General features: G+C 61.1%; 7 protein-coding genes across 7 annotated transcripts in view; all 7 read left to right on the forward strand.

Annotated features, from left to right (window-relative positions):
• Positions 1–1,573: 1,573 nt before the first annotated feature.
• On the forward strand, positions 1,574–4,465 carry LINJ_35_0690 (conserved hypothetical protein; the record flags this gene model as incomplete). Its single annotated transcript, XM_001468847.2, has 1 exon — positions 1,574–4,465. One exon carries the CDS (start codon positions 1,574–1,576, stop codon positions 4,463–4,465), a length of 2,892 nt encoding a protein of 963 aa, XP_001468884.2.
• A 768-nt stretch (positions 4,466–5,233) lies between these two features.
• LINJ_35_0700 (conserved hypothetical protein) lies at positions 5,234–7,102 on the forward strand (the record flags this gene model as incomplete). Its single annotated transcript, XM_001468848.1, has 1 exon — positions 5,234–7,102. One exon carries the CDS (start codon positions 5,234–5,236, stop codon positions 7,100–7,102), a length of 1,869 nt encoding a protein of 622 aa, XP_001468885.1.
• Positions 7,103–7,744: 642 nt separating this feature from the next.
• On the forward strand, positions 7,745–8,575 carry LINJ_35_0710 (putative vacuolar ATP synthase subunit d; the record flags this gene model as incomplete). Its single annotated transcript, XM_001468849.2, has 1 exon — positions 7,745–8,575. The coding sequence occupies one exon, from the start codon at positions 7,745–7,747 to the stop codon at positions 8,573–8,575; it is 831 nt and encodes a 276-aa protein (XP_001468886.2).
• A 2,163-nt stretch (positions 8,576–10,738) lies between these two features.
• LINJ_35_0720 (conserved hypothetical protein) lies at positions 10,739–12,334 on the forward strand (the record flags this gene model as incomplete). The annotated part of the gene is made up of 1 exon (XM_001468850.1): positions 10,739–12,334. One exon carries the CDS (start codon positions 10,739–10,741, stop codon positions 12,332–12,334), a length of 1,596 nt encoding a protein of 531 aa, XP_001468887.1.
• A 2,611-nt stretch (positions 12,335–14,945) lies between these two features.
• On the forward strand, positions 14,946–16,451 carry LINJ_35_0730 (conserved hypothetical protein; the record flags this gene model as incomplete). Its single annotated transcript, XM_001468851.1, has 1 exon — positions 14,946–16,451. One exon carries the CDS (start codon positions 14,946–14,948, stop codon positions 16,449–16,451), a length of 1,506 nt encoding a protein of 501 aa, XP_001468888.1.
• Positions 16,452–17,086: 635 nt separating this feature from the next.
• On the forward strand, positions 17,087–19,276 carry LINJ_35_0740 (conserved hypothetical protein; the record flags this gene model as incomplete). Its single annotated transcript, XM_001468852.2, has 1 exon — positions 17,087–19,276. The coding sequence occupies one exon, from the start codon at positions 17,087–17,089 to the stop codon at positions 19,274–19,276; it is 2,190 nt and encodes a 729-aa protein (XP_001468889.2).
• Positions 19,277–21,479: 2,203 nt separating this feature from the next.
• Positions 21,480–23,670, forward strand: part of LINJ_35_0750 (conserved hypothetical protein) — a gene marked incomplete at both ends in the record, with an annotated part of 2,898 nt that continues 707 nt past the window's right edge. The window contains one exon of the mRNA XM_001468853.2: positions 21,480–23,669. Coding sequence (XP_001468890.2) covers positions 21,480–23,669 — 2,190 coding nt within the window. The remainder of the gene's footprint in view (position 23,670) is intronic.

Consider the following 23,670-nt stretch of genomic DNA (forward strand, 5'->3'; position numbering starts at 1 on the left):
CATCAAATCGCGTAACTCTATCAACTACACCTCCTTCAGCGCGCAGCAAGCGGCCGCGGTGACCAGCAGCGGCGATGCCCATGCACCCCACGTCCGCACGAAAGTACCGGTAGCCACCGCCAAGGCGGCCTCTGGACGACCTCGAGCGGTCGCTGTCATCCCGGCGAATCACACAACACCACCGCCGCCTGCCGCTCGTGAATCGGTGCCGTCCCCGCCTAATCCTGCCGCTGCAGCGGCGGTGCAGAATGCACCACCTCTGGGCAGCAGCTCCACCACGACGACAGCCGGTGCTGTTCGCCGAGCACGTTTTGGCATCCACACCCCGAGTGTCACCGCCCCATCCGCTGCCGTAGACCCACCCGGGGCCTCACCCGCAGCCCAGAACGGCAGCCCCAAGACGAGTTTGCCTACCCTTCCGACGGGCCCTCCGTCGCTCCCAACAGCCAAGCGCGTCACCCACCACACTGACGTCGACATTAATCGCACTGTTGTGTCACCGGCTTCGGTTGGCTCTTGGGCAGCAAAACTTCAGCCCAGATGCAGCTTTCCAGCAAGCGGACCGCGTCGTCTATCCTCCTCGTCCTCCCATGCTATCAAGGCCACGAGCAGCGCGCCAGCTGCAGCAGCGACCCCGTCAACGGCGGCCTCTGAGGCCGCTGCTGCCGAGGCCGACCCCAGAGAGGCACCGGCTGCGCGCCAGTATGCTAGCGCACTCCTGGCCGTCGCCTCGAAGCCGAACGGGCAGTCGAAGAGTGCCGCAGATCCGTCAACGGACTCCACAGCGGCGCCGGGAACTTCATCATCTGTGGCACAGGCTTCCCTCGAGTCAAGAGGTCAGTCCTTGAGTGTTATGGGCAAGAAGAAAGTGATGCGTCGTGCAAGTGCCGGGACGGCCACGAGTCGGCCACCGAGCACCGCCACGTCACGGCGGCCCTCTGTCAGCTGCATCGCCACGGCTGACAGCACGGCCGCCGCAACGCGCGACTCGTCTGTTTTATATCCTCAGCCGCAGAGCAGCTGCAGCGCAGCGCCTACGTTGGACGCGGAGAGTGCACCCTCGACGGCGCTGAACACAGCGCGCACGGCCGGGCCGGCGGCTGTCAAGACGCCAACGAACGCCGGCAGCGCGGTGTCTGCGGGCACCGCCACCCCCCTCCCTCGTGGTCCTGTCGTCTCGGAGGAGTGGGCGCGCAGCATCATCAAGCCCGGGGACGAAAATCTCCTGTACCGGGCAACGGCGGCAGCGACGACATACTCTGGCTTTGCTTGCACGCCCTCCGGTATTAGCATAAGCGGCGGCGCGGCAAGCGCGGCCTGGCAAGCGAGCGCCGCGCGAAGCTCGATAAACGACACGCAGCTGCGTCGTGCCCAGGAGACGGTGCTCCGGCTACGGAATGCCGAAACACCCACGCCGAGGTGGCGCAGCACCAAGGCCGCGTCAGTGGGTGCTGGCAGCGCCGTCTCGGTAGCGTCTGGTGGTTCTGGCTCTCGATTTGGCTCCACCGTGAAGCGAAGCGGAACTCGCCTTCAGCGCCGCCGACAGGAGGATGAAGACCGGCAAAGGTCGCTCATGGAGACAATGGCGATGCCAGCAGGCGAGAACGGGGGGAGCGTGAGTGGCGGACGCGCGTCGAACCCCGGTACCGCGGCTGGCTCCGCCTCCCCGACGCCGTCGCGCATTTCAGAGGCCTCCACCAACACAATGATGAGGGGTGGCGGTCGCCTCAGCGGCGGTAGTGCACGTCCCCTGCTCGAGCAGCTGCCTGGCGGCGCGTCCGTGCCGGTGGACATCATGGGTCAGCGGCGCTCGCCGTCTCTGAAGCTTTTTGCGAAGCCGTCGCCGCGGACGTTTTCAACGCCGAGCCCTCGCGGCAGCACCGGTGCGCCTGGGCTAAAAACCACATTTGGCGTCAGCAACGGGCCATATTACGCGGGCAACGAGGAACTCACGAGGCTGACGTGGGTGCGCGAAGAGATGTTGCGCGCCCTGATGCAATCTGCCGCACCGCCGGCGGCGTCCGCGGTGACGAGAGAAAACAGCGCCGCTGCTGCAGCCCCCTCGATGCCGAGCCCGAAAGATGGAAGCGACGCAAACGCTCTGGAAGGCTCCGCGTCGTCGGTGCTGACGATGCACTTCGATCCGCAGGTAGGCGAGACGGCTCCGGTGTCGCCGGCGTTCTCATCTGCGGGAAAGCGACCACGACAGCGTGTGTATAGCGTCGACCTACGCGGCGCCACGGGCAGCGACGAGTCAGCGCCGCCTAAGCAGTCGCCGGCAGCAGACGTAACGCAGCCACGTGGGCGGTTGGCTGGCAGCGGCACCACTCCCCTTCTCGCCTCTTCTATTCGCCAGAAGCCTGGCAACTCTGTCTTCGTTTCTCGTCCAGCGCCACCAGGCTCCCCCGTGCGAGTGGGCGCTACTCCGGGCCCCACCTCGGCCCGCCCCACCTTGGACTCTAGTGCATTCGCGTCTGGCGCTCCGCCCGCTGCCCCAGCGGCTGCTGCTCGCCAGCAGCGGCGTACAGCCGTGACGGTGGCGATGTGTAGCCTTCAATCCCCCAACACGCTCGCCGAGCGGGTGCGGCTGGAGCTCGTGCGGCAAGAGCAGCAACAGCCTGCCGCGGTTCGTACCGGGCAGATGCAAGCGGCAGCACCTTCATCAGCTCCCGCAGCGAATCAGCGTCCCACGGCCACTCCTATCGACGCAGCCACGCGGCTCCTCCTCCTTGACCCACTCTTCCCTCTCATTAGCGAGGAGAACTATCAGCGGCTCGTGCTGCAAAACGACGAGTACACAACTCGCAAGGCGCTGCTGGCCCACATAGGCGCGACACCGCCGCTGCCGTCCTCGGCGTCGCTTCTCTACGAGTCGCCGTCCCCAGTGCCGCCTCTTGACGTGGACAAGAAGCCGCGCAGATCAGGGGCTGAGGTGCCACCTGCAGCGCGAGCGTTGGAGATGGATCTTGCAGAGGCCGACGAAGCGGCGCCCTCGCGGTCGCTGACGGCGGCGGCACTGACGTCCACTCCGGCTGCTGCAGCAGCGGCGCCTCCGTCCCCCTCCGCGTCCCCTCCCAACGCTGCAACCATCGGCAGCACCCCGCGTCGTCGGCCATCCGTGCAGTACGGCGGTCCTGCCTTGTACGCCACCTTTTCGCCTTCTCGCGTTCCTTCGCCGTCCCCCACGGCCTCAGGTCTCACTTCGCCCACTGCCGGTCCCGCGGTGGGACTCGGCGGCGCCACGTCCTCTGCACGGGACGGCAAGCTGCTCGTCAATGCCGTGATGCCGACTGAGAAGTCGGGATCCATTAAGTCACTGGCGGTAGGCGGCGTGTGGTACGCGGCTAGCCCGATGTCGGAGATCACGGGGCAGAGCACCGCCCAACTCTCCCTCAACGCGAGTCTTCTAGTGAGCGTCGGCGGTAGTGGTGCGCTAGGTGGGACCGGCAACTCTCCGATTCGCATGCGCTCCACCAGCCCCACGGCAAGCTGCTCATCTTCGAGAAACGCCACTCGCCGCGGCTCGTTGCTTCGAAGCGTGCAGCAGCACCTCCAGCCCCAGGCAGCAACGGCAGCCACGCCCAGCCGCAGCGACAGCACCGGCGACGAAGTCAGCACCGCTTCCGACGAGGCGGTTGACGTGGCTGAAGTCGAGCTTTGCAAGGCGCTGCCACGCTGGGGCCCGTTCCGCACCCCCCACGCCGCGGCGTCGTCCGATTCCGATGTTGTCGAGCAGGAGTGCGCCACCAAGCCAGGCACCATCGCAGGAGACACCACCACCGGCGCAGCCATGGCCACTGCACCTCGCAAGACAAAGAAGTCCGCGCACGGAGAAGCATCCCCGGTGGTATCGCCGACAGGGTCGACACCGAGCCCGCTCTCCATGGCGCCGGCCCTCTCGCTCGCCATGGCGGAGGAGCTGCAGGCGTACGTGCACGTCTTTCTCAAGCGCTACCGCAACGTTGACGTGGTAACGGCGAAGGAGATGGGGCCTGTCCCGGAGACGCCGCTGGCGTTGCAGCGCGCGATTCGCCGCAGCCTCCGCTTATCGGCCGGGGATAGAGCGAATGCGGCGGACGACAAGGACGCAGTGGAGCTGGAGGATTCCCTGGACGACGGCAGCTACCACAGTCAAAACGTGCAGTACGTGCTGGATCTCTTGGGATCGCTGCTGCAGTCAGAAACCTCCTTTTGTGAGGACGACGCGGCACGAGCGGCAAGTGGTGCGCATCCGTGGACTGCTGCAGCGCAGCGACACACAAAAAAGCGAGCCACGGGCGCCCAGCTTATTGCGGCGGTGATGGGACGGCCCGCCTCGTCGTCCGGTGAGGTCACGGCAGGCGGTGCTGTGCCGAAGCACACCAGAAGTGTCGCCGCTCGATCCGCTGCGGTGCGGCCAGCGTTGAAGCTACGTGACCCTGAGCTGCGTGCCGTAGAACTCATGTTCGTCAACGACGCACCGTAGGAACGCGCAGACGCCGAGGGGGGCACTTGATGAAGGCAGAGGGGGCATCGTGCAGAGGACGGATGCCGTGGAGACGTCCATTCGCACATAAGCACACATACACAGGCACATGCGCGCGTGTGAACGTTCGACTTTTTAGACTACATGAATGTGACAGCTACGTAAACAAAGAAAAATAAAACCATGGAACGAAGAGGGTCGTTCGCCACCACGCGCGCGCGGAGAAGCGCTGTCTATCCTCCTCCCCCTCCCTGTCCCATCGCTCGCACTTCGTCGGAAAGTCGCTTCTATCGATGGTGCTCACAGCACACAGACACAGAGAGAGGGAAGCAAGAGAGAAATGCAGTGCACATTTGGCTGCGCCCCTCTCCTTTTTCCTTCCCCTCCTGAAAAAAAATGTCACCTTTTAGTCACTCCACACCCCGTCGCGCTTCCTCCCGCATCCGCACAAGCATTGGCAATCCCCACCCATGATGAGCGACTTCAGTTCGTGAGAGAGCGTCTTGTCGGTGCGTTTCTTGTCCTCCACCCCTTATGCCTCCACGCGTCCCGTCCGTCGCAGCTCGTTCCGCTGCGTGCTCGTCACTGTGGACGGCTCGCCTCGGTGCGACGTGGTACAACCGCCACACGCACACCGCTGTTCTGCGTGTCCGCGACAACAGCGGCTTGCGCACCTGCAGCACCTCGGCAGTGGCCACTCAGCGCCGCTTTCTCGGCCCTCGCCAGTACTCACCGAAGGGCTACCGTGAGGCTGCCGGGCGTGCACCAATGACGTTCGAGTTTGGCGAGGAGTGCAACAACCTCGCCAGGGCTGCGCATCAGACGAAGAACTACGGCGACGCCATCAGCCTGTACGATAGGGCGCTGGCAATGCGCCGCGAGAAGTACGGGCCAATCCACAAGAAGTGCGCAGCGACGCTGCACAACATCGGCCGTGTTTTTATCGACATGAAGGAGTATGGCGCCGCCGAGAACGCCTTCACAGAGGCGGCCGCCATCTACGAGCAAGTGGAGGGGGACAAGTCACTCGAGTACGCGGAGTCGCTGGAGCTGCTCGCGTTCTGCTACACGCACCTCAAGTTCCTTGATGAGGCGGAAAAGGCCTTCAAGGATAGCATTCGTATCTTTCGGGATCAGTGCTACAACTACGGCAACAACTCGTGGCTGCCAGACGATAAGACACCGCCGGCGGAGCCGAACAAGCACCCGCTCTCGTCGGCAGCTCACGCTCTAGCCGACTGCGCGGCGCTCTTCCTGTTCCGCCGCCAGGAGCACCAAGCTGTCGCCTTCCTCGAGGAGGCGCTTGAGATACGCCGCTTCCTGTACAGCCGCCACGTCAAGTTCCGCCCAATGATTGCGCAGACGCTCAACAAGCTCTGTGAACTCAAGAAGTCACTCGACGACGCCGTCGGCGCGGAGATGTGCATCAACGAATGCTTGGAGATCTGCATCGAGACACTCGGGCGGGATCACCCGGCGACGGCGCAGGCGACGAGCAGCAAGGCAGGACTGCTCGCCGCCAAGAAGCAGTTCCGCGACGCCTTACGGCTCTACGAGGAGAGTACGCGCACGTACGCCGTGGCGCTCGGCAAGGACGCGCCGCTGTTTGGGCAGGAGCTGATGAAACTCGGCCGCTGCCAGGAGCTATGCAACGACGTCGTCAACGCTGAAAAAACGTTCCGGCGCGGCGTTGAGATCATCAAGAACGGGTTTGGTCCGAACAGCCTCCAGCTGGCGGAGGCGAACACTTTCTATGGATCGTTACTGGCCCGAAGGCTCGATATCGACCAAGCCGTCGGCATGTTCCGCGACGCCATCCGGATTCGCAAGAGTGCGGACAAGCATGATCCGCAGTTGGCGTACCTATACCAGAAGATCGGGGATGCCTACGCGATGCGGCGGGAGCCACACGCGGAGGCATACTTCCTCCTTGCTGTGGATGCCTTTAAGCAGAACGCCACGATTGAGCCGCTGCAGCGCACATACATGACGGACGTTTTGGATGACCTGGGGCTCTTCTACCTTGACTTTCAGCACTACGAAAAGGCGGAGAAGTGCTTCAAGGAGGCTCTTGACACCCGCATCGAGATGCTCGGCGAGAATCACGCCACGGTGGCGTACTCGTACAGCAACTTCGCGCTCCTGTACCTGCAGCGGCAGGACTACGCCAACTGCGAGAAAATGGCGGAGGCGGCGCTGAACATGTACGGCAAGACCGCCCGCTCCAACGTGCTTGCTCAGGCCGACGTGCACACGACGCTGGGTCAGTGCTACCACCAGCAGAGCCAGTTTGTCAAGGCCCTGGAGATGCACGAGAAGGCGCTCAACGTACGTCGCACGCGCGGCGACACGACAGAGACGGCCGTGGCGGAGTCGCTGAATCAAATCGCGCGCGTCTATGTCACGATGAAGCGCTACGGCAAGGCGTACCGCCACGTCAAGGAGGCCCGGCGGCTTGTTTGGCAGTTCAACGTGGAAATCACGCAGCCGCTGCGCAACGAAATCGTCAAGACGGAGCAGATGATTCCACCTATGGAAGAGTGGACGAACGAGGAGCGGGCTGAGGCACAGGTGATGATCGGGGACGGTAGCAGCGCTGCCGCTGCCAGCGCGGCCCCGACCGCCACCGGCGCCTGAACAAGTGGGGTTCGACGGAGGTGGTGTCCAACAAGGCGCGCAAGGTGGTGTCTCTCCATTTTGCTCGAAAACGGTGGGAAGAGACAAATAGGGGGATGGAGGATGTATTCCTCCCTGACTTCCTTATCCCCCCCCTCTTTCACGTGTGTGTGTGTGCTCTCTCTCTCCGCGCTCTGACACCGTCGCGCACGCGCACGCGCACACATCTGTGCTGAGGAAGCGCGAAAGGACAAAGCCAAAGAAGCAGTGGCGTTGTCTCTTCTGCAGGACAGCGCCTTCCCACAAGGAGATGATGTCAGCATGAGCAGGGAGGAGTGGCGTGTGTTTGTGTGTGTGTGTGTGCAAGAAAGCAAAAGAGTCCATGCAATCTCGGATGCCTCTGCTCATGCCTTCAAACTCTCTCTCTCCCCCCTCTTTCTCGCCAAACTCGGCCCTGGGCCGCGTGTACTGCCTGCCCCTGTCGCGGCGCATCCTCTTCCCCTGTATTTTTCTTCTTTGGTCGTCGAGCACGACTCCCCCAAAAGAGCTGCCCTGCGCATCTGCGTTACTAGTCCTGCAAGGGAGGTCACTCTCTCTCTCCTCGTCTCCTTCTCCAGACTTTCGACTCAACGTCTCACCGCTAGTGCTGCGCGTTCCTTCATAATGTCCAGCACGAGCCGCTACCCGGCCCTGCCGAGCCGCATGTCCCTCATCGCCTTCAAGACGCGTCTGAAAGGTGCGCAGAAGGGGCACAGCTTATTGAAAAAGAAAGCCGATGCCCTGGCGCTGCGCTACCGGACGGTGATGGGTGAGCTGCGCACAGCGAAGCTGGAAATGGCGAACCAGATCAAGGGCTCCTACTTCACCATCACGCAGGCACAGTTCATTGCCGGAGATATTAGCCTTGCCGTGCAGGAGTCGCTCAAGATCCCGACTTACCGGATGGAGCTGCAGGTGGAGAACATCGCTGGCGTGCAGGTGCCGAGTTTTCACACCCAGAACGACGACGCCGTCGACAGCCAAAGCGATGCTGCGACGGAATCGCGCCTGAAGTACGGCAACCCGTACTCCACGGGGGCCGTCACCGGCTCCCTCACAGCTGGTCTGGGTAAGGGTGGCGAACAGATCAAGGAGGCCTACTCCGCCTTCCGACACACACTCTCGCTCCTCGTCAAGATCGCGTCTCTGCAGACGAGCTGGATTACGCTCGACATTGCGCAAAAAGTGACGAACCGCCGCGTGAATGCTCTGGAGAAGGTAGTGATTCCGCGCGTGCAGAACACCCTCAGCTACATCACGTCGGAGCTAGACGAGCAGGAGCGTGAGGAGTTCTTCCGCCTTAAAATGGTGCAGAAGAAGAAAGTCACGGCAAAGATCCAGCAGACCGCGCGCCAAGCGGAGACAGCCGGCATCGAGGCGGAGCGGACGCGGAAGCGCAACCTCCTCATTGCCCAGCGCGACGGTGGCGTGGCCGAGGCGGACATGGTGGTGTAAAGCAGTAGAGGGAACACGACCGCGCACACAAGTTGTTCGAAGCAAAAACGTGTCACTGGGCGAAGTGAAACCGGTAGAACAAGAGGGCCCGCCTCGCCTCCTCCTCCTCCTCTTACCTTTGCGTAGCTGATGGCTATGGCACATCTTCGTGGTTGGCCAGCCGTTTGATCAACTTTCCCTCTTGGAGTGTGTATGGGTGCAGGTGTGTGCGTGTGTATTGGTGGTGCTGATTATTGGATTGGGGTGGAGGATGGTGTGTCTGATGGAGTTGTTCTCTTTTTCCGAATGTGTTCCCGGAAGCGGAGCCCTGATGCTGGGGGGCGGGGAGGTGACACACCTCAGCGCATGGTATCCAGGCTCCAATGCCCCCACTCTGTGTGTGGGAAAGCTGAGCAGCCCCCTCCCCCCCTTCTATCCCCTGCCAATGCTGCACCACCTCTGGTGGTGATGGGGTCAGGTGCCTACGGCGTGGGGAGGTCAGAGCGATGTACCGCCACTGATGTCGGCGGCGAGGTCCTGGATGGCGCTGCGTCTGAGTTACCTGCGACAGCGAACACGTTTGTGCCATCCCTATGACTAGGCAGAGTGCCAACGTGACTCGGGCGTCTCCCACCCCCCCCCGGCCTTCACACCGCCAACTGGTGTGGGGGGCCTGGGCCAACTCGAGGAGGGTGCACCAGGTGGTGGCCGGCATGAGGGGGGAGCGGATGTGAGGCGGCCAGCGAGGTAAGGGGGCTGGGTCGAGAGTGTGAGGCAGGGCGCTGTGCATTCACATAACCGAGTCAGCGCACTGCTGTACCGACGTGTGTCTACCTGCTGCCTCGCACCACGCAATGTAGGGTCTGTGGCAGGCCGGTGTTAGAGTGGGGTTGAGCGCACGCTGTGTGTGGCAGCGAAACGGGCACGCTGAAAAGGAAAAGCAAAGCACTTTGAAGCAGAGCTCACCTCCCGCTTCCCTTCCGCCCTCCCCCCCCTCCCTTCCCATGGGGTACTGTACTTAGCGACGGTGAAAGCACCAGAAGAATTGCACAAGATGTCGAAAAGGGGGGAATCGACATCTTCTAGTCGTTGCATTCCATTCGCAAAGTGCACGCAAGAGCATGTACATGGACGCGGAGGAGCTACGCCAGAGAAGCGGCTGGCCCCCGACGGCAGTGCGAAGGGTGCACCACCGTGCGCTACGGTGACGAGGCACCATAGCACATCATGGCTTCCAGCTAGTGTGGCACTAGCTGTGCATCTTTTTCACTCCCAACCGACGGGGAGGCGTCCCACATGACTCCGTCCATCCGTGGCCTTTTTCTTCTGCTTGTCCAGCAGCGCCCCTTTCTTGCGTTCCTCCTCTACCCTCTTTAACGTATATACATATATATATATATATCCGCTACGCTGCTGCATCCATCATCCGCAGTCTCGCTTGTTTATTGTTTTGCTTCACAGGCCAGCCAAGTCTCCGTTTCAGGGTTCTTTTACTCTTCGCGTTCGCACCGGTTGCCGGCCATCTCGTACAACGCGGCCTGCTCGCCACCACCACCACCACCACCCCCTCTCTCTGAACCTTTCCCCTTCCCTCACCGCATTTCCTGCCTGCTCTTCAGCCCCCTCCACTACGCTCCTCTTTCTCGCAGCCTCCCCGCTTAATCGCTCTCCGTCGCATCACAAAAGAAACGAACACAGAACAAAGAATTCAAGAAACAGGTGAAGGCTCGCATAGTCACGCACACAAACCAAACAAGAAGGCTGAAAGGGAAAGACAGCAAAGGGAGATTTCCGCCTGGCTGATTGGACTCCACCGCGCCTCCTCACCCACCCACCACCCACCCCTTCCTTGCGTGTTTGTTCTGCCTTTAACACTTTTTTTTTTACTTCCTGCCTCTTGCGCATATATATTACTGTCTACATATACATATATATATATATGTATATATATATATCCTGCCTTTTCTCTCTTTGCCGTTGTTGATGTGTGCTGGGTGATCGCATGCCTATCGCTGGCTGTGTGCTTGTGTGCATTTTTTCTTATTACTGCTCGTCTGTTTTCTCTCCACTTCCGCACGCATTCTGTGGTGCTGCGTATTTCGTACGAAGTCTGTCGCCTCCTGTCGCCCCTGCCCTCCTCTCCCACCACCGCTAATCCCTTTTCGGCCGCTGTCGCACACCACTATGCCCATCTTCGATAACAAAAATCATGAAAAGGTGCTCAAAGTCATGAAGGCGGGGGACCTACTGCATTACGACTATCGCCCCGCTGATAAGCATTGCGGCAGTAGAGCCAAGCTTAGTGACACGTTCCGCGTGGTGCAGTGGAATATCGAGCGCGGCGTCAAGCTGGATGCTATTATCGCGGACTTGAAGGCGCTTCACGCTGACTTCATTGTGCTGCAGGAGCTCGACATCAACTGTCGCCGCTCCAACTACGCAAATGTGCCAAAAGAAATAGCCAAGGCCCTAGAAGCCGAGCTTTACTTTGCGTGCGAATTCCAGGAGCTTGACTCAAGCCTACGGGCCCCTGTGAACGCCGTCGGTCCGCGTTCGCAGCCGGCGCTGGAGCCGGAGACGCCACCAAACTCTGGGAGAAGCGGGAGCAGCACCCGCAAGCCGGCCAAGAACCACCACTTCCACGGCAACGCAATCCTCAGTCGCCATGCCACGCTGCGCGAGCCAACCGTGATTCCGCTCACCAGCCCCTTCGTGTGGGACGAGGCGGGTGATTGGTACAAAGAGCCGCGCCTAGGGTTCCGCAGTGCCCTGCGTGTCCGCATTGACTCGGTAGACCGCACCTCGGTCCACATGGCGCCACTGTACATCTACTGCTGCCATTTTGAAGTGTTTTGCGGGGGCCTCGCGCGTGTGAGGCAGCTCGCGGACTGCATGGCGGACATGCAGCGTATCGCACACGTGTCAACAGCGTTGAACGGGGCGCGTTCGCGGCATCCAGCCTTCCTCCTTGCCGGGGACTTAAACACCATCGCACACGGTATTGTGCGCTTAAGTCGGCGCTACGCAACCGATCGACTCCGCTGGCTCAGCTTCGGCGAGGTGGAGGCGTGCTGGCTGCAGCGCAAGGTGTTAGGGCGCAACATGCAGTTCCTGCAGGCCGGCTGCTGCCCTCTCTCGTACCACTTCCTGGCAGGCGCCGCCTCGCGTGTGCATCAGTTCTTGTGCAACAACTCACTGGTATGGCAGTACGTTTACGGCTTCACAAGATCGGAACAGGATCGCATGTCAAATGTGCACCTCTGTCTGTACGACCCGTCTGACAAGTTCGCCTCCATTACGCTAGACAACCCAGCCTACTACGGCTTCGCGCGTGGAAAGCTTGACTGGATACTGCTGAGCAATCTGCAGCCGCGCCCATTCCGCACCGCCCGCAACGGGGCTGAGCCGATCGACATCGCTCTCTTGGAGAGGAACGGCAGCATCCTCACCACCTCCTACTCCGCCCGCTACCTCCACTCCATCTACGACGGCTCACACGACAAGGCGCGCGAGGCGTCGGTGCAGTCTAATGAAGCATCAGCGGAGTGCGTGCCGCAGGACGGCTACCTTCTCTTCAACGAAAACTACACCGCCAGCGATCACCGCGGGCTCGTCATGACAGTGCGACAAAACAGTGGGCGACCACAAGACGTCTACCCGTCAAAAGGCGCCCCGTACACAGCCACCTGGACAGTGGTCGGCTTCTTAATCCTGACACGTGCTGTGCCCGTCGTCGCAGTCGCGCTGGGACTCTATCACACACACAAGATGTTGCACTGAGACAACGGCGTCGCACATTTGTCCTCGATGGTGGTGGAGCACCGCCGTGCATTATTTTTTGTTGTTTCCCTCCCCCCTCCCCCGCCCCCACATGACACATGTGCGGCCGTGACTCAAATGCTCCTCAGTCACCAGATGCGTAGCTAGGATGTGCGCGTGCACGTATATCTGCGCAGCTGCGGAAACAAACGGCAAGGTGCAATAGAAGGAAAGCTAAACAACTGAAAAAGCACACAAAGCCTCCGAGGACGGCGTGGAGGCTTTGTGTGCGTAGAAAGAGCGAAGCAGAAGTGTCTGTGTGTCACCGTCTGTTCGAACTTCTTTTTTTTGTCGTCCTTTTCTATTTTTTTTCCTTTCTTCATGACTTCTGCTCGTCCGCGCATCTCGCAGTCCCTGCGTGCTTTCAGAATTTAGAGCTACTGCGTCCCCACACTCCACACCGTCACCAACCTCCCCCGTCATCCTTAGGCTAAGCCCATCCCCACCCTTGTCGCCGGCCACCTCAGTGCGTGATAGCAGGACCTAGTTACTCACACTCTCTGTTGGGAAGCCAAGAGCCTGCACAGCCTGCCCAAGGGTAACAGCTGCAGGCTCTTGGTGCCGGCAGGACAGGCCTGGGCGGGCGCCGTGCGGAAGAGACTTGCGATCATGGCCACGTTTGGACCAGCCCACTACGGATCGTGTCGGCGATGCGCTGATGCCGAGTGCAGCCCGTGGCCTGGACTACGCTGTATGCAGTAGAAGTGCAGTTGGCCGTACGACGCCAAACGGTGTTGGGCGGCCCGGCTCCTTGGCACAGCCGTAGCGCACCAGAGGTAGGTGAGCTGTGATTGGATGCGTATATCTTTTCACTTGCTCGTGGTGGTGAAAGGAGCACGTTGATAGCATAAAAGCACATCTCCGATGTCGAATGTCTCTTTTCCCGTGTTGCTCTTGTTATCCCGCCAGCTGACGCTCTCCCCTTTTTTTTTCCGTCGCATGCTCTCCGTCCAAAAGAAGAACGGTAATACATGGACGATCTCCTCGTCGGTGTCTTCCTTCGAAAGCTGCACCGTCGCTTTCTCGGTGCTTGTTTTCGGGCTGATGCTCATTGTGTCCGTGGTCGTGTCGAGTGGTTCGTTTCTGACCCCCTCATCCGCTCTCCTTGATTCAGGGCGGGGGTTTTTGGAGGAGGGAAGATGGGACTTCCTGTCCCGAATGGTGGCAACAGCGGCGTTATGATGGCACGGTTGATTGATCGGAGATCATCGGGCACGGTCGAGGCAGCTCTTCACGCCGCTTCTTCCAGTGCACCACAGACTTGTGAAAATCTGTGATTGTGCATCGCTCTCGGTTAGTATTCGCTCCATCCCTCAATACACTTCCTATGCGATACAGGGCAGAAGAAAAAAGGAGAGTAGCCAGACGGTGACGGTATTCCCCTTCGTGTATGCGTGTGGCATCGCCGCCATGCCCTTAATATGAGAAAGAGAGGGAGAAGGCAGGACGGCCAGTGGCGGCGGCTCGATACAAAGGCGCAACGGCGAATGATGATCACCATGCTACCCCCCCCCCATCTTCGTTCCCTCATCGTACCCTGCCCCACACCACTCGCTCGTCTTGCCTCAGCGCATCTCCACGTGTACATGCACCGTTTCATTTGTTTTGAAGCTGTCGTCGGTTTTCCTGTTCTGCGGTGCTTTTTCTTTGTGGGTGTTTCGTTCGTTGATATCTTTCTGATAATGATCATTCATCGACGCCCACAGCTCTAAGGATGTGCGCACGTGCACGCCCCACACAAACCATTGCCACGTATTCCGCACACGTGCGCTAAAGAGCGCACAGCTTTGAATACATGTGGCTGCGTATTATTAGTTACCTGCGTGGTTGCCGATGACTGTTTTCCTACCAAGAGAGACAATCGGAATGGAGCACGCAACCCTTCTCCACCCACCCCACCCCCTTCTCTCTCCTCCTTTCCATCTCAGCACGCACGTAGATGCTGTCGCGAATGAGGAGAGCCCAGCGAAGGGAAACGGAGAGGGACAAACAGTATTAACCCAATAAAGCGATCTGTAGCGTCGGTGCCCCGTCCATACTCTCTGTCGTTGTTGTTGTACCCCCCCCCTCTTCTTCCCCTTCTCCTCTTTGTCTTTCTACTTGTCTTGTGTGCGCTGCTGTGCATTTCGCGTTTGCTTCTCCGCCTCGTCGGCTCCTGCCTGCTCGCTGATGCCTCGCTGATCTTTCCTTTCTGAGTGTTGTACGCCATGGGCATACATGTACGAAGCACACGAAAAAAAAACGCGCAATAAGAAGAACGACTGGTTCTTGTCGGCGCCTGCCACGTGCTTTGCCTCGCCGAGTCACGGCCCGAAGTCGTCGCAGTCGCGCGGATGCACGCCGCCCTTCCGCGCTCTGTGTGTCCCTCCTATACATAACTCATCTCAGCTTTGAGTCACCATCTGCAACCACTCCCCACCCTCCTGAACGCTGCTCCACCCCTCTGCAACAGGCACAAGCACAGCTGACTGAACCACCGAGGAGCGCCACACCGAGCTATTCCCCCCCCCACCCCTTCCCACCATCAAAGCCAACGGACAGCATGCCCCGGCTCTCATTCTGGGCCGTTGGTATGCTTGCCGGCTTTGGGGTAACATATGGTGGTTACTATCGTGTCTACGTGCCACAGCGAGCTGCGAAGCTGGCGGCCGACCAGCGGTTAGAGCAGTGCAAGTTGCCGTATCAAGACGCCATTCGCGCCTATTCCCGGCTGCAGAGAGCCGTCGAGCAGCAGGTCGCTATTGCGTCTTCTCTCCCGTCATCGTCGGCGGGCGCGCGACCGGACACCTCGGCGTGGCACACCAATGGGGAAAAAATTCGTTTCTTCTGCGATGTGCAGCGCATGCGGGCCCTGCTCCTGGGTCTCCCACACCACCTCATCACCGAGAAGGACCTGCGCGCAAAGCTTCAGCAACTGTCCGTCTGGGAGTCGCAGCACTGCACAGAGCTCAACTTTCGATCGGCTCCTCTTAGCTTTTCGCAAACGCTGCGGTCCTCTGCGTGCTTTGTGATCTACCTGCTCTGCTTCCGCGTGCTCAGCCCGCTGCTGAGGGCGTGGGACAGCTCTGGCGGTTGGCAAGCCCGGCTCCAACACAGCGTGTCCACTCGTATCGTCGAAGCCTTGGAGATAAAGGTGCTGCTAACAGTTGCAGACTGTGAGTCGCTCAGCGGCAGCAGTGAAGCCGCCGGCGGGCCGTCTCGCGGCTACATCACCCTCAACACAACGCACTGGATCGAAGAGGTTGGTTTCTGGGCCTGCACCAACAACCCACTCCTGCATCGCAGGCCCGCCAGCCCGCCGGCAGCTGTGGGGCGTCAGGGCGTGGACAGCTGTCACGTGGAACTCCTGCGCGGTTTCCCCATCACGGCATGCTCCTCAAATGCCGCGCCGCAGGATGGTGGCGTATCGAGCTTCACCTTACCGGCGCTGCGGCAGCGGTGGTGCGACCTGCTCTGGTGTGGCCCTTCTGCTTCGGCGACCGCGTACACTACGGCGTATGCTGAGCACTGGCGTCGGCTGGAGGCGCGGCAGCGGGAACGCCTGTCAAGGACAACTGAAGGTGGCGAAGCGGCGTCGCTGATGACGGCGGCTGACGTCTCTCTCGGGTACCCAGTGCTCTCCTGCACCAGCCAGCTCGAGTGCGCCGTCGGCCATGAGGCGTACTACATCCCTGTGGGGATCAGCGGCTTGCCGCACGTCTTGTACGTGGACGCGGCGCATGCGAAGCCCGATGTGCGACCGCGGCGTACGCGCGAGGAGACGTACGCTCGCGTGCAGCAGGCACAATTCGCACACGCCTCCTCTGCAGTGTCCGCGAAGCGCGCACCAGCTGATTCGACGATCGCGGCAGTGCCACAAACGCCGTCCAGGTTGCACGAGTGGCAAGCCCACCGCGGCTTTCCATGCTGGTGCCGGGCATGGTGGGGCGGTGTCTACGGCGGCGGTCCTCGTCGCTCGAGCACCACCCTTCACTACCACCTTGGCAGCGCGAGCACGGCGGCCGAGTACGCGAGTGCCGCCATCGCGGCCAGCCAAGCTGCAGAAACCTTCACTGCCGCCGCTACCTCCGCGGTGTGATTGTGTAGACACACTGCAGATGAAGTGGGGAAAGGGCAAGCGGGGAGGTGGCAACGCCGTCGGCGCCGTGCTAGTCATTACATCCACTCGCATGCACACAGAAGTCATGGGTCTCTCTCTGTGTCTGTGCACGAAATAGTCAAGAAGCAACCACAGGGTAGCCGAGGTGGTTTAAGGGCCGTGCGTGGGTGCCTGATGCCAACAGGTGCAGCGGCACCCCTCTTTTCTTCCCTCATTTTATTGTTGCTGCTCCTCTCAGCTTTTTGCCTGGCGCTCCTGCATGCTCTCTCGCGAAGGCTCATCTTCGTGACGTATGCCTGACCAGCCACCTCTCCTCCCCCGCGCCTGCCTCCCTGATCGTTTGAACGCTTTCACGCACGCGCACGTGTATGTGCGGGTGACTTTCTCGTGCAATGCAGCACCCTCCCACCCACCACCACCATCACCTTTTGCTCTCACCTTCCGCGCGGAACCCTCCTCTCTGGCGAAAGAGGGAGGGAGTGCAGTGGTGTCATCGTTGCCGCCCCCACACAGGGAGGAACACCCTTGAGACTCAGATTTGCTGCTATGGAAGCCGTCAGCGCCGGCCCCACTCACAACTTCTTCCATCGCGCCCACAAGTGTTCTCACTCCTAATGCGCCGCGCACCACGGACGCTCGTGCTATGCACACTTCCTCTGTGTGCGCAGCGTTGCCAGCACAGCACCCCTGCGCCGGCGCCTGGAGAATCGCCTTCAAAAACAGCCCTAAATGCCGAGGTGAGTGTGTCAACGGCGCCACCACCGACAACCTCTTCATCGGCGGTGCCTTCGGGCTCTGCCACGGACCAGCACAGAGGCGCCGATGCCCCCTATCGATCGCTCTATCCTCAAGTCAAGCTGCGTGCCACAACGCAGGAGCGCCCCTACAAGCGGAGAGGGTTTGTAGCCTTCGAAGAGGCGGAGACGGGCGTCGAGCAGCGGCCTCGCTTAGAGGACGGCTCTGCGCAAGTAATCGCCCACTTACCCACTGCTGCTGAGACGGGTGGCGCCGCCATCCTCCCAGGCCATCGGCGCTCCCACGCGCAAACGTCGCTCGCCACGCAGGAAGGCGGTTGCGGTCAGCTGAGCGACGCAGCGGAAGGAAACGAGGCTCAGCAGTTCCTCGACGAGGTGCAGCGGCAGGTCGACGTTGCCCGGCACGCGCGAAACCAAGCCATCCCCTTCCCCCAAAAACCGGAGGCGAACAGCCCGGCGTTTCGTCGCATCAAGCGGCACGCAAAAATGAAGATTGAGGTGCCCGACCCAGATTACCCCACATTTGCCCGCAAGGATAAAGTGATGCAGCTGCCCCCGCCGCACGAGCATCCGTGGGTGCGCAAGAACACCCCGATCGGTCCCTTCATCGTTCACGGCGACGGGCAAATCCACCAGACGGGCGGGACGGGGCAGGTAGACTTCGACGATAGCTCGGTGAATGAGAAGCTGCCGCAGTCGTACCGTGGGCTGCAGCACCGGTCGACGCTGCAGCGGCAGCTCCCGCAGGACAACGGTCGCGTGCTTCAGGAGGCTGTCATAAAGCACAGCTTCACGCTGACCGGGCGAGGCCTCTTCGCGACGCGGCGCATTGCAAAGGGAGAGACGATCATGATTGTCCAGAGCACCGCGCGCAACGTCGGTGTGAAGGGCGAACTGCAGCGACTGGAGGAGATGTGCACAGATATCCTCATCGCCTGCCGCGACGGCGACGCGCGTGCGTGCGACTACCTGCACGACTGGATTCTGACTGGGCAGCCCTCCTCATTACTGGAGCACTGGCCTGCCGCAAGCACGTCGCGCGTGATGGATGCGATCGGCGGGGCGGACGTGCTTCGCGCACTGGAGCTGCACCCCATCCACATCGCGCGCATGGCCGCCATTATCGATCTAAACAGCTTCCTCGTTGAGAGTAGCTTTTCGGAGCGCAAGGGCATGGCCTATTTTCCCGAGGCTGGCTTCCTGAATCACAGCTGCGCGCCGAACGCGACCTACGACATTATGCCGGAGCACGTCTTTTGCGANACGGACTACTACCTGGATGAGGCAACAAGGGCAACCGCGGCAGAGAGTGGGGAAGAAGAGGATGTACAGGGTACCGTCATGGCTGCCGACGACGCCGGCACGAGCTCCACGGCCGCCCCATGCCCCGCGCGCGCAGCACAGCCGCCGGCGGCAGTGGGATACATCTCGTCCAGCCAGGTTTTGGTTTGTGACGGCGTGCCAGAAGGACAACGTCACGTGGCGTTATTTGGCCGCGAGGATCGCCTCGCGGCCTACCCGGACCTCACCGAGGCCGACGCCCCTGTGTATCTCTTCTGCTGCCGGGCCGAGAAGGAGATCGAAGCCGGGGAGGAGATCGTCATCAGCTACGTGCCCCCGCAGTGGTCCTTCGACAACCGGCAGTACGTCCTGCACGACCGCTATCGGTTTTGGTGCAAGTGCCCCAAGTGCTCACCAGTGCTCGACAAGAAGTACGCGCGGGTGCCGAAGATGATCGTCGCGATGGTGCTGGTGAGCATCGTGCTTCAGATCATGGTCTTTCGGCAGCGCAGCCTCAAAAATGCAGTGGACAAGGACTACGAGCAGCTGGCGGCCATGTCGGAAGAGGAGCGACTGGAAGAACTGCGTGCGCGCGGCATCGACGTGGAGGCGATCACAGCGGACGCTGTCGAACGACGCAAGCAGCGGCGCGTCGGGCTGTTTGAGATGCTCGAGGAGGACCGGCTGAACCGCCTGTACGAGCCGGAGAACCGCGGTCCGATGAACATTGTCAACCTCATGGACGCACACGCAAAGCCCCCACGGTAGTGCTCACACGTGCACATGTCGTGGTGTGCGCAGTGCGGTTAAAGGAAGCTGATCAAGATGAGAGCGATGATGATCACGTACAATGTGCGCATCCTTCGCGAGATGACGGCACTGCTCCTTACACCATCGGGCGTGCGCAGCTAGAAAATGCGCACCTCATATTTACTGCATGTCGTAGGGGTGAAGAGGGGTGAGCAGCAGCCGTCATCCGTGTTTCTGCCCTCTTGCGCTTCGAAGTCTCCGCGGGGTGGTGACGCGAGAAGTCAGAGGTCGCTCTCACACGCTGCTGGGCCCTTGCGCAGACGGGCAAGTGGCCGCCGTCGATGAAAACGCGTCGTGCCGTCTCCTTAGGGCCCAGGGGCACGGCCGCGATGTGTGCGCTCTCATGATCCAGCAACCCACCCCCTCCTTGCCTGCATGGCCTCTGGCGTCTATCCTGTCCTCTGCTCGCACAGCATGGCAGCTGCAATGCACACGCCCCTCTCGCTCCCTGCACTCTCTCCTCCCCTCTCTTTCTGCAGACGATGCGCCAGCTCAACGGAACGAGTGTTTTAGGCTCATCGCTTCACCAGTCACCACCCCGACAGAGACCGCCACCGTCAAGCATGTTGGGTGCACCGAGTCCGGCAGCAGGCGAATTCAGACGCCGTCTTGTACAGCTTCAGGGGTGACGGGCGGACTAGGCAGCAGAGACACTAACGGGCCGAAGATCCTGGCAGCCCTCTCCGCGCCGAGGGGCAGCACCATCCGCGAGAACCCTCAAAGAGCTCTGAAGGCAGGGCTGCCCGTCGGGTGGCCGGTAGAGGGACAGGACAATGAGGTGCTCACAGGGGTGGAAGCTTGCCACGCGGGAAGACGACGCCCACGGAACTCCATTTTCTTCTGCTAGAGTGCACGCCAATACAGCTGTGTTGCACGTGCACGCAACTGGCAGTGTATCCGCTTGATTGCCCTGATCATGTGCATACGATGCACACGAAAAGCATGCACCCAGCCGACACACCGTCCCCAGGAACTTTTGGGTATTGAAGCGGAAAGACTGATCCTTCGTTATCAAACTCAGGGTGTGGCCCCTCCTTTCCACTCAGCTGTGCCGCACCGAGGCTCGCGGGCTGGAACTCGCGGTAGCGCTGGCTGTGTGGGGAGAGGGGGGTTCGAGGCTGTAGCGCCATAGCAAAAAGAAGTGTGCCGAACGAGACGTGGATGGACGACATGTATGCGAGTGCTACGGGAGTGGCGAGCGAGTCGCTGAAGGACGCACGAGCAGCAGCAGCAACAGCAGCGGGGCGCGCACGTTCTCTTCCCCGGCTTCCCCGCGGTAAACTGGGTCGAGGCGAAACGACGCGAAAAGAGGAATGCCGCGCCAAGGGGCAACACAAGTCGTGAACTCAGTCAGCGAAACACACGAAAACAAAGGAAACGAGCGTGTGCGAGTTGTTCGAAGGTTTGCCCTTTTCGTGGTTTATCTCGAGGTCATGTTTTGGCTGGGTGAGTGGTGCCGTTGAGGGTGCTGGCACCCCATCACCACCACGACCACCACCGCCTGTTTCTCGCACACTACGTCGCTGTCTTACTCATGCATCGCCTCTCAGCTCACGCCTCCTCTCCTTCAGTTTGCGTCGCTTTCCGTTTCCCAACCACTCCCTCGTACCCCCACCCGCCCGTCTTTCTCCTTTTCTCCATGCCTTGCCAATTGGCCAGCTCGTGCCGTGCAACCCCCCTCATCACAGCCCACACGGGTCAAACACGGAACCAGTAACAAGCAGGCGAAAGACAACGAAGGCCCCGTACGATTCGTACCCCCCCCCCCTCGCAGCAACCGCACGTAGAAAGCAGGGGGAGGGGGATCGAGCACAAAGTGTGTGCGCAAATGGCCATATAGCCCGCTGCAAGTCGAGAACACGAGTGCCCCTCTGAATTGGTGGCATCTGTCCTTCTCCTCCAAGCACATTGTGTGTGTGTGTGTGTGTGTGTGTGTGTGTGTGTGTGTGTGTACGCATCCGCAGGGGAGCGGAGAGAGAGCTGACCGGTGGCGTGTGCTTCGCGCGCACAGGCGCACCTATACATAGAACAGTCAACTCTAGTTACATAGACGGCGCGTCGTCACTCGCATTTCACCGTGTTCTCCGCGTGCGCGTGCGCGATCGCAGCCAAAAGGGAAGCCCCTTCCGGCCGCTTTTCTTTCACGCAGTGATATTGTGTCATGCCTCGCAGGAAGGCGTCGAGAAAGGCAGCTTCCACTGTAGCTGCCGCGTCGCATGACAGCCCCGTCTCCTCCCACCCCGGTGAGCCGGCTGCCTTCCAGCTGGCTGTGGTCAACTCTTGCCTATGCAACGAAGACGTGCGACTCCCTCGGCTGCCGACGCCGGCGCTGCTGACCCCGTTTTATGCCCAATACGAATCGACCGCCGCTGCAGCCTCGCTGCGCACAACGTCTCCGTGGAAAAGCGACTACTGGTGCACGAAGGTGGCGCACGTGGCGCTTGGCCGTCACTCGGCCCTTCCAGCCGTCTACAGGCTGCGGCACGAGTGTGCCGGGCGGCTTCATGCCCGCGTCGTGTACGTGCAAGCAGCAGCCGTGCACCGGCAGCTCTACAAAGCCTACCCACCCCTGCCACGGAGCAAGACGCATGCGACAACGGTTGGCGAGGTTGGGGACGATGACGACGTGGTAATAGTTGAGCCGACGACACGAGGCGATGTTGTAGCAGGTCCCGCTGGCCCGCCTCCGCCGACTGCCTTCAAGGCCTCGTACTACCTCCTCATCAACCACAGCGAGAATCCAATCTTTGTGGGCCCAGACCGGGTGCCGCAGGGCCGCAGCGTGGTGCTTCGAGAGGGCGACGTGCTAAGCTTCCTCGAGTGTGCATTCGACGAAGATAGCGGCGTTCTCGACGAAGCTGGCGTCGCCGATGGTGGGGGTGGCGCGGAGGGGCATTGCAAGGGCACATCAATCGACGCGGAAGCAGTGGAGTGTGCTGCAACGACGGTGGAACAAGTTCAACAGCTCGCGGCGGAGTCCTTGTGGCGATGCGTCGACACATCTACAGCAGGATCCGCATCTCGGTCATCGTCGTCGTCTTTCACAGCCCACCAAGTGCGTGTACCTCACCGCATCGTGGCAACACGTCGTTTCTACGAAGTGCCGCACGTAGTTCAGGAGTACATGCGTTGGTGGCACCGTCACACAACGCAGCTTTTTGAGCAGCGCCACGTGAACGGCAGACACACCGCATCACCCGCGAACGAGCCGATGGGCGCTACCTTTTCTTGGATGGTGTCCGGCAACCACCTCGTACGCGCGCCGAGTATCGCTAACAGCGGCATCGGATTTGTAGCGCCGGCTTGTGCCAAAGCGGAGGGTGCCTATGACATCTCAGCCGCGTCGGCGGGGCAGCTCTCCTCCCCTCCTCCTCTCTGCTCCCAACGCAGGGGGAGTCGCAGCCCGTCTCCGCTGCCCCGTATGCAGCAACGGCAGCAGCGCCGTTTTTCCGAGGACCTCTTAAAGACCCCGGCTGTCGTCACGGCTCTAAGTCAGTGGCTGAAGGATACGGAGGATATGGAGGAGGTGACGGATGAGGTGCACTCGCCACTGGCAGCGCGGCTGCTGTTGGACCGCGCATGGCTCTGGCGCCTTGTTCGCCGCCACCATCGGCAGCAAGCGACGCCTCAGCCGCAGTCCTCGAGTCCCGCCGCACGCGACGCGTTCAGTTCTTCGCTGAAGCTGGAAGACAAAACGACGACGACGACCACCGCTGGGCTGGCGTGCGCCGCGACGGTGAAAAAGCGGGAAGTCGTGGAACCCGGCAGTGTGCCCCCGCAGCTTGGCGGCTCCCCTTCCCCACAGAGCGCATCTGACGACGTGGCCGAGCGCTTTCGCATCTCTGTCCCAACTGTGCTTGGCGATCCCCTCGCCACCGGTCACGGTGCGTCGCTGGCGCTCACCACCACGCCGTCACGTGCGGCTAGCGTGGTGCAAGCAGTGCTCGAGGAGCTGCGGCAGAGTCACGGCAAAAAGAAGAGCCCCGCCAGCGAGCAGGGAGCACACGCTCTACTGCCTCCGTTGTTTGGGAACGAGCCCAAAGCGGGCACTGAAGTTGCTCGCACTGCACCAGATGTGCGCCGGACTCTCTGCCTGGACGCCGAGCCGATCCACGTGTACGCGAACAGCAACACACACAGTGCGGCGAGGCCTGTGAGCGGAGAGGCATCACAGTGGCCGCTAAAGCGTCTATCTTCTCCGGCGGTGTCTGTCGGGATGCCGACGTGCGTGCCAGCTGTGCGCATCAGACCGGCAATGCTCCCGGTCTACGTCTTCACTCGCCGAAGCCCAAGCCCCGACGCTTACACGCGCGAGCAGAGCTCCTTCACACATGCGCGCTCCCTCTCCGCTC

The sequence above is a fragment of the Leishmania infantum genome, chromosome 35, assembly GCF_000002875.2.
Source record: "Leishmania infantum JPCM5 genome chromosome 35".
Taxonomy (NCBI): Eukaryota; Euglenozoa; class Kinetoplastea; order Trypanosomatida; family Trypanosomatidae; genus Leishmania; species Leishmania infantum.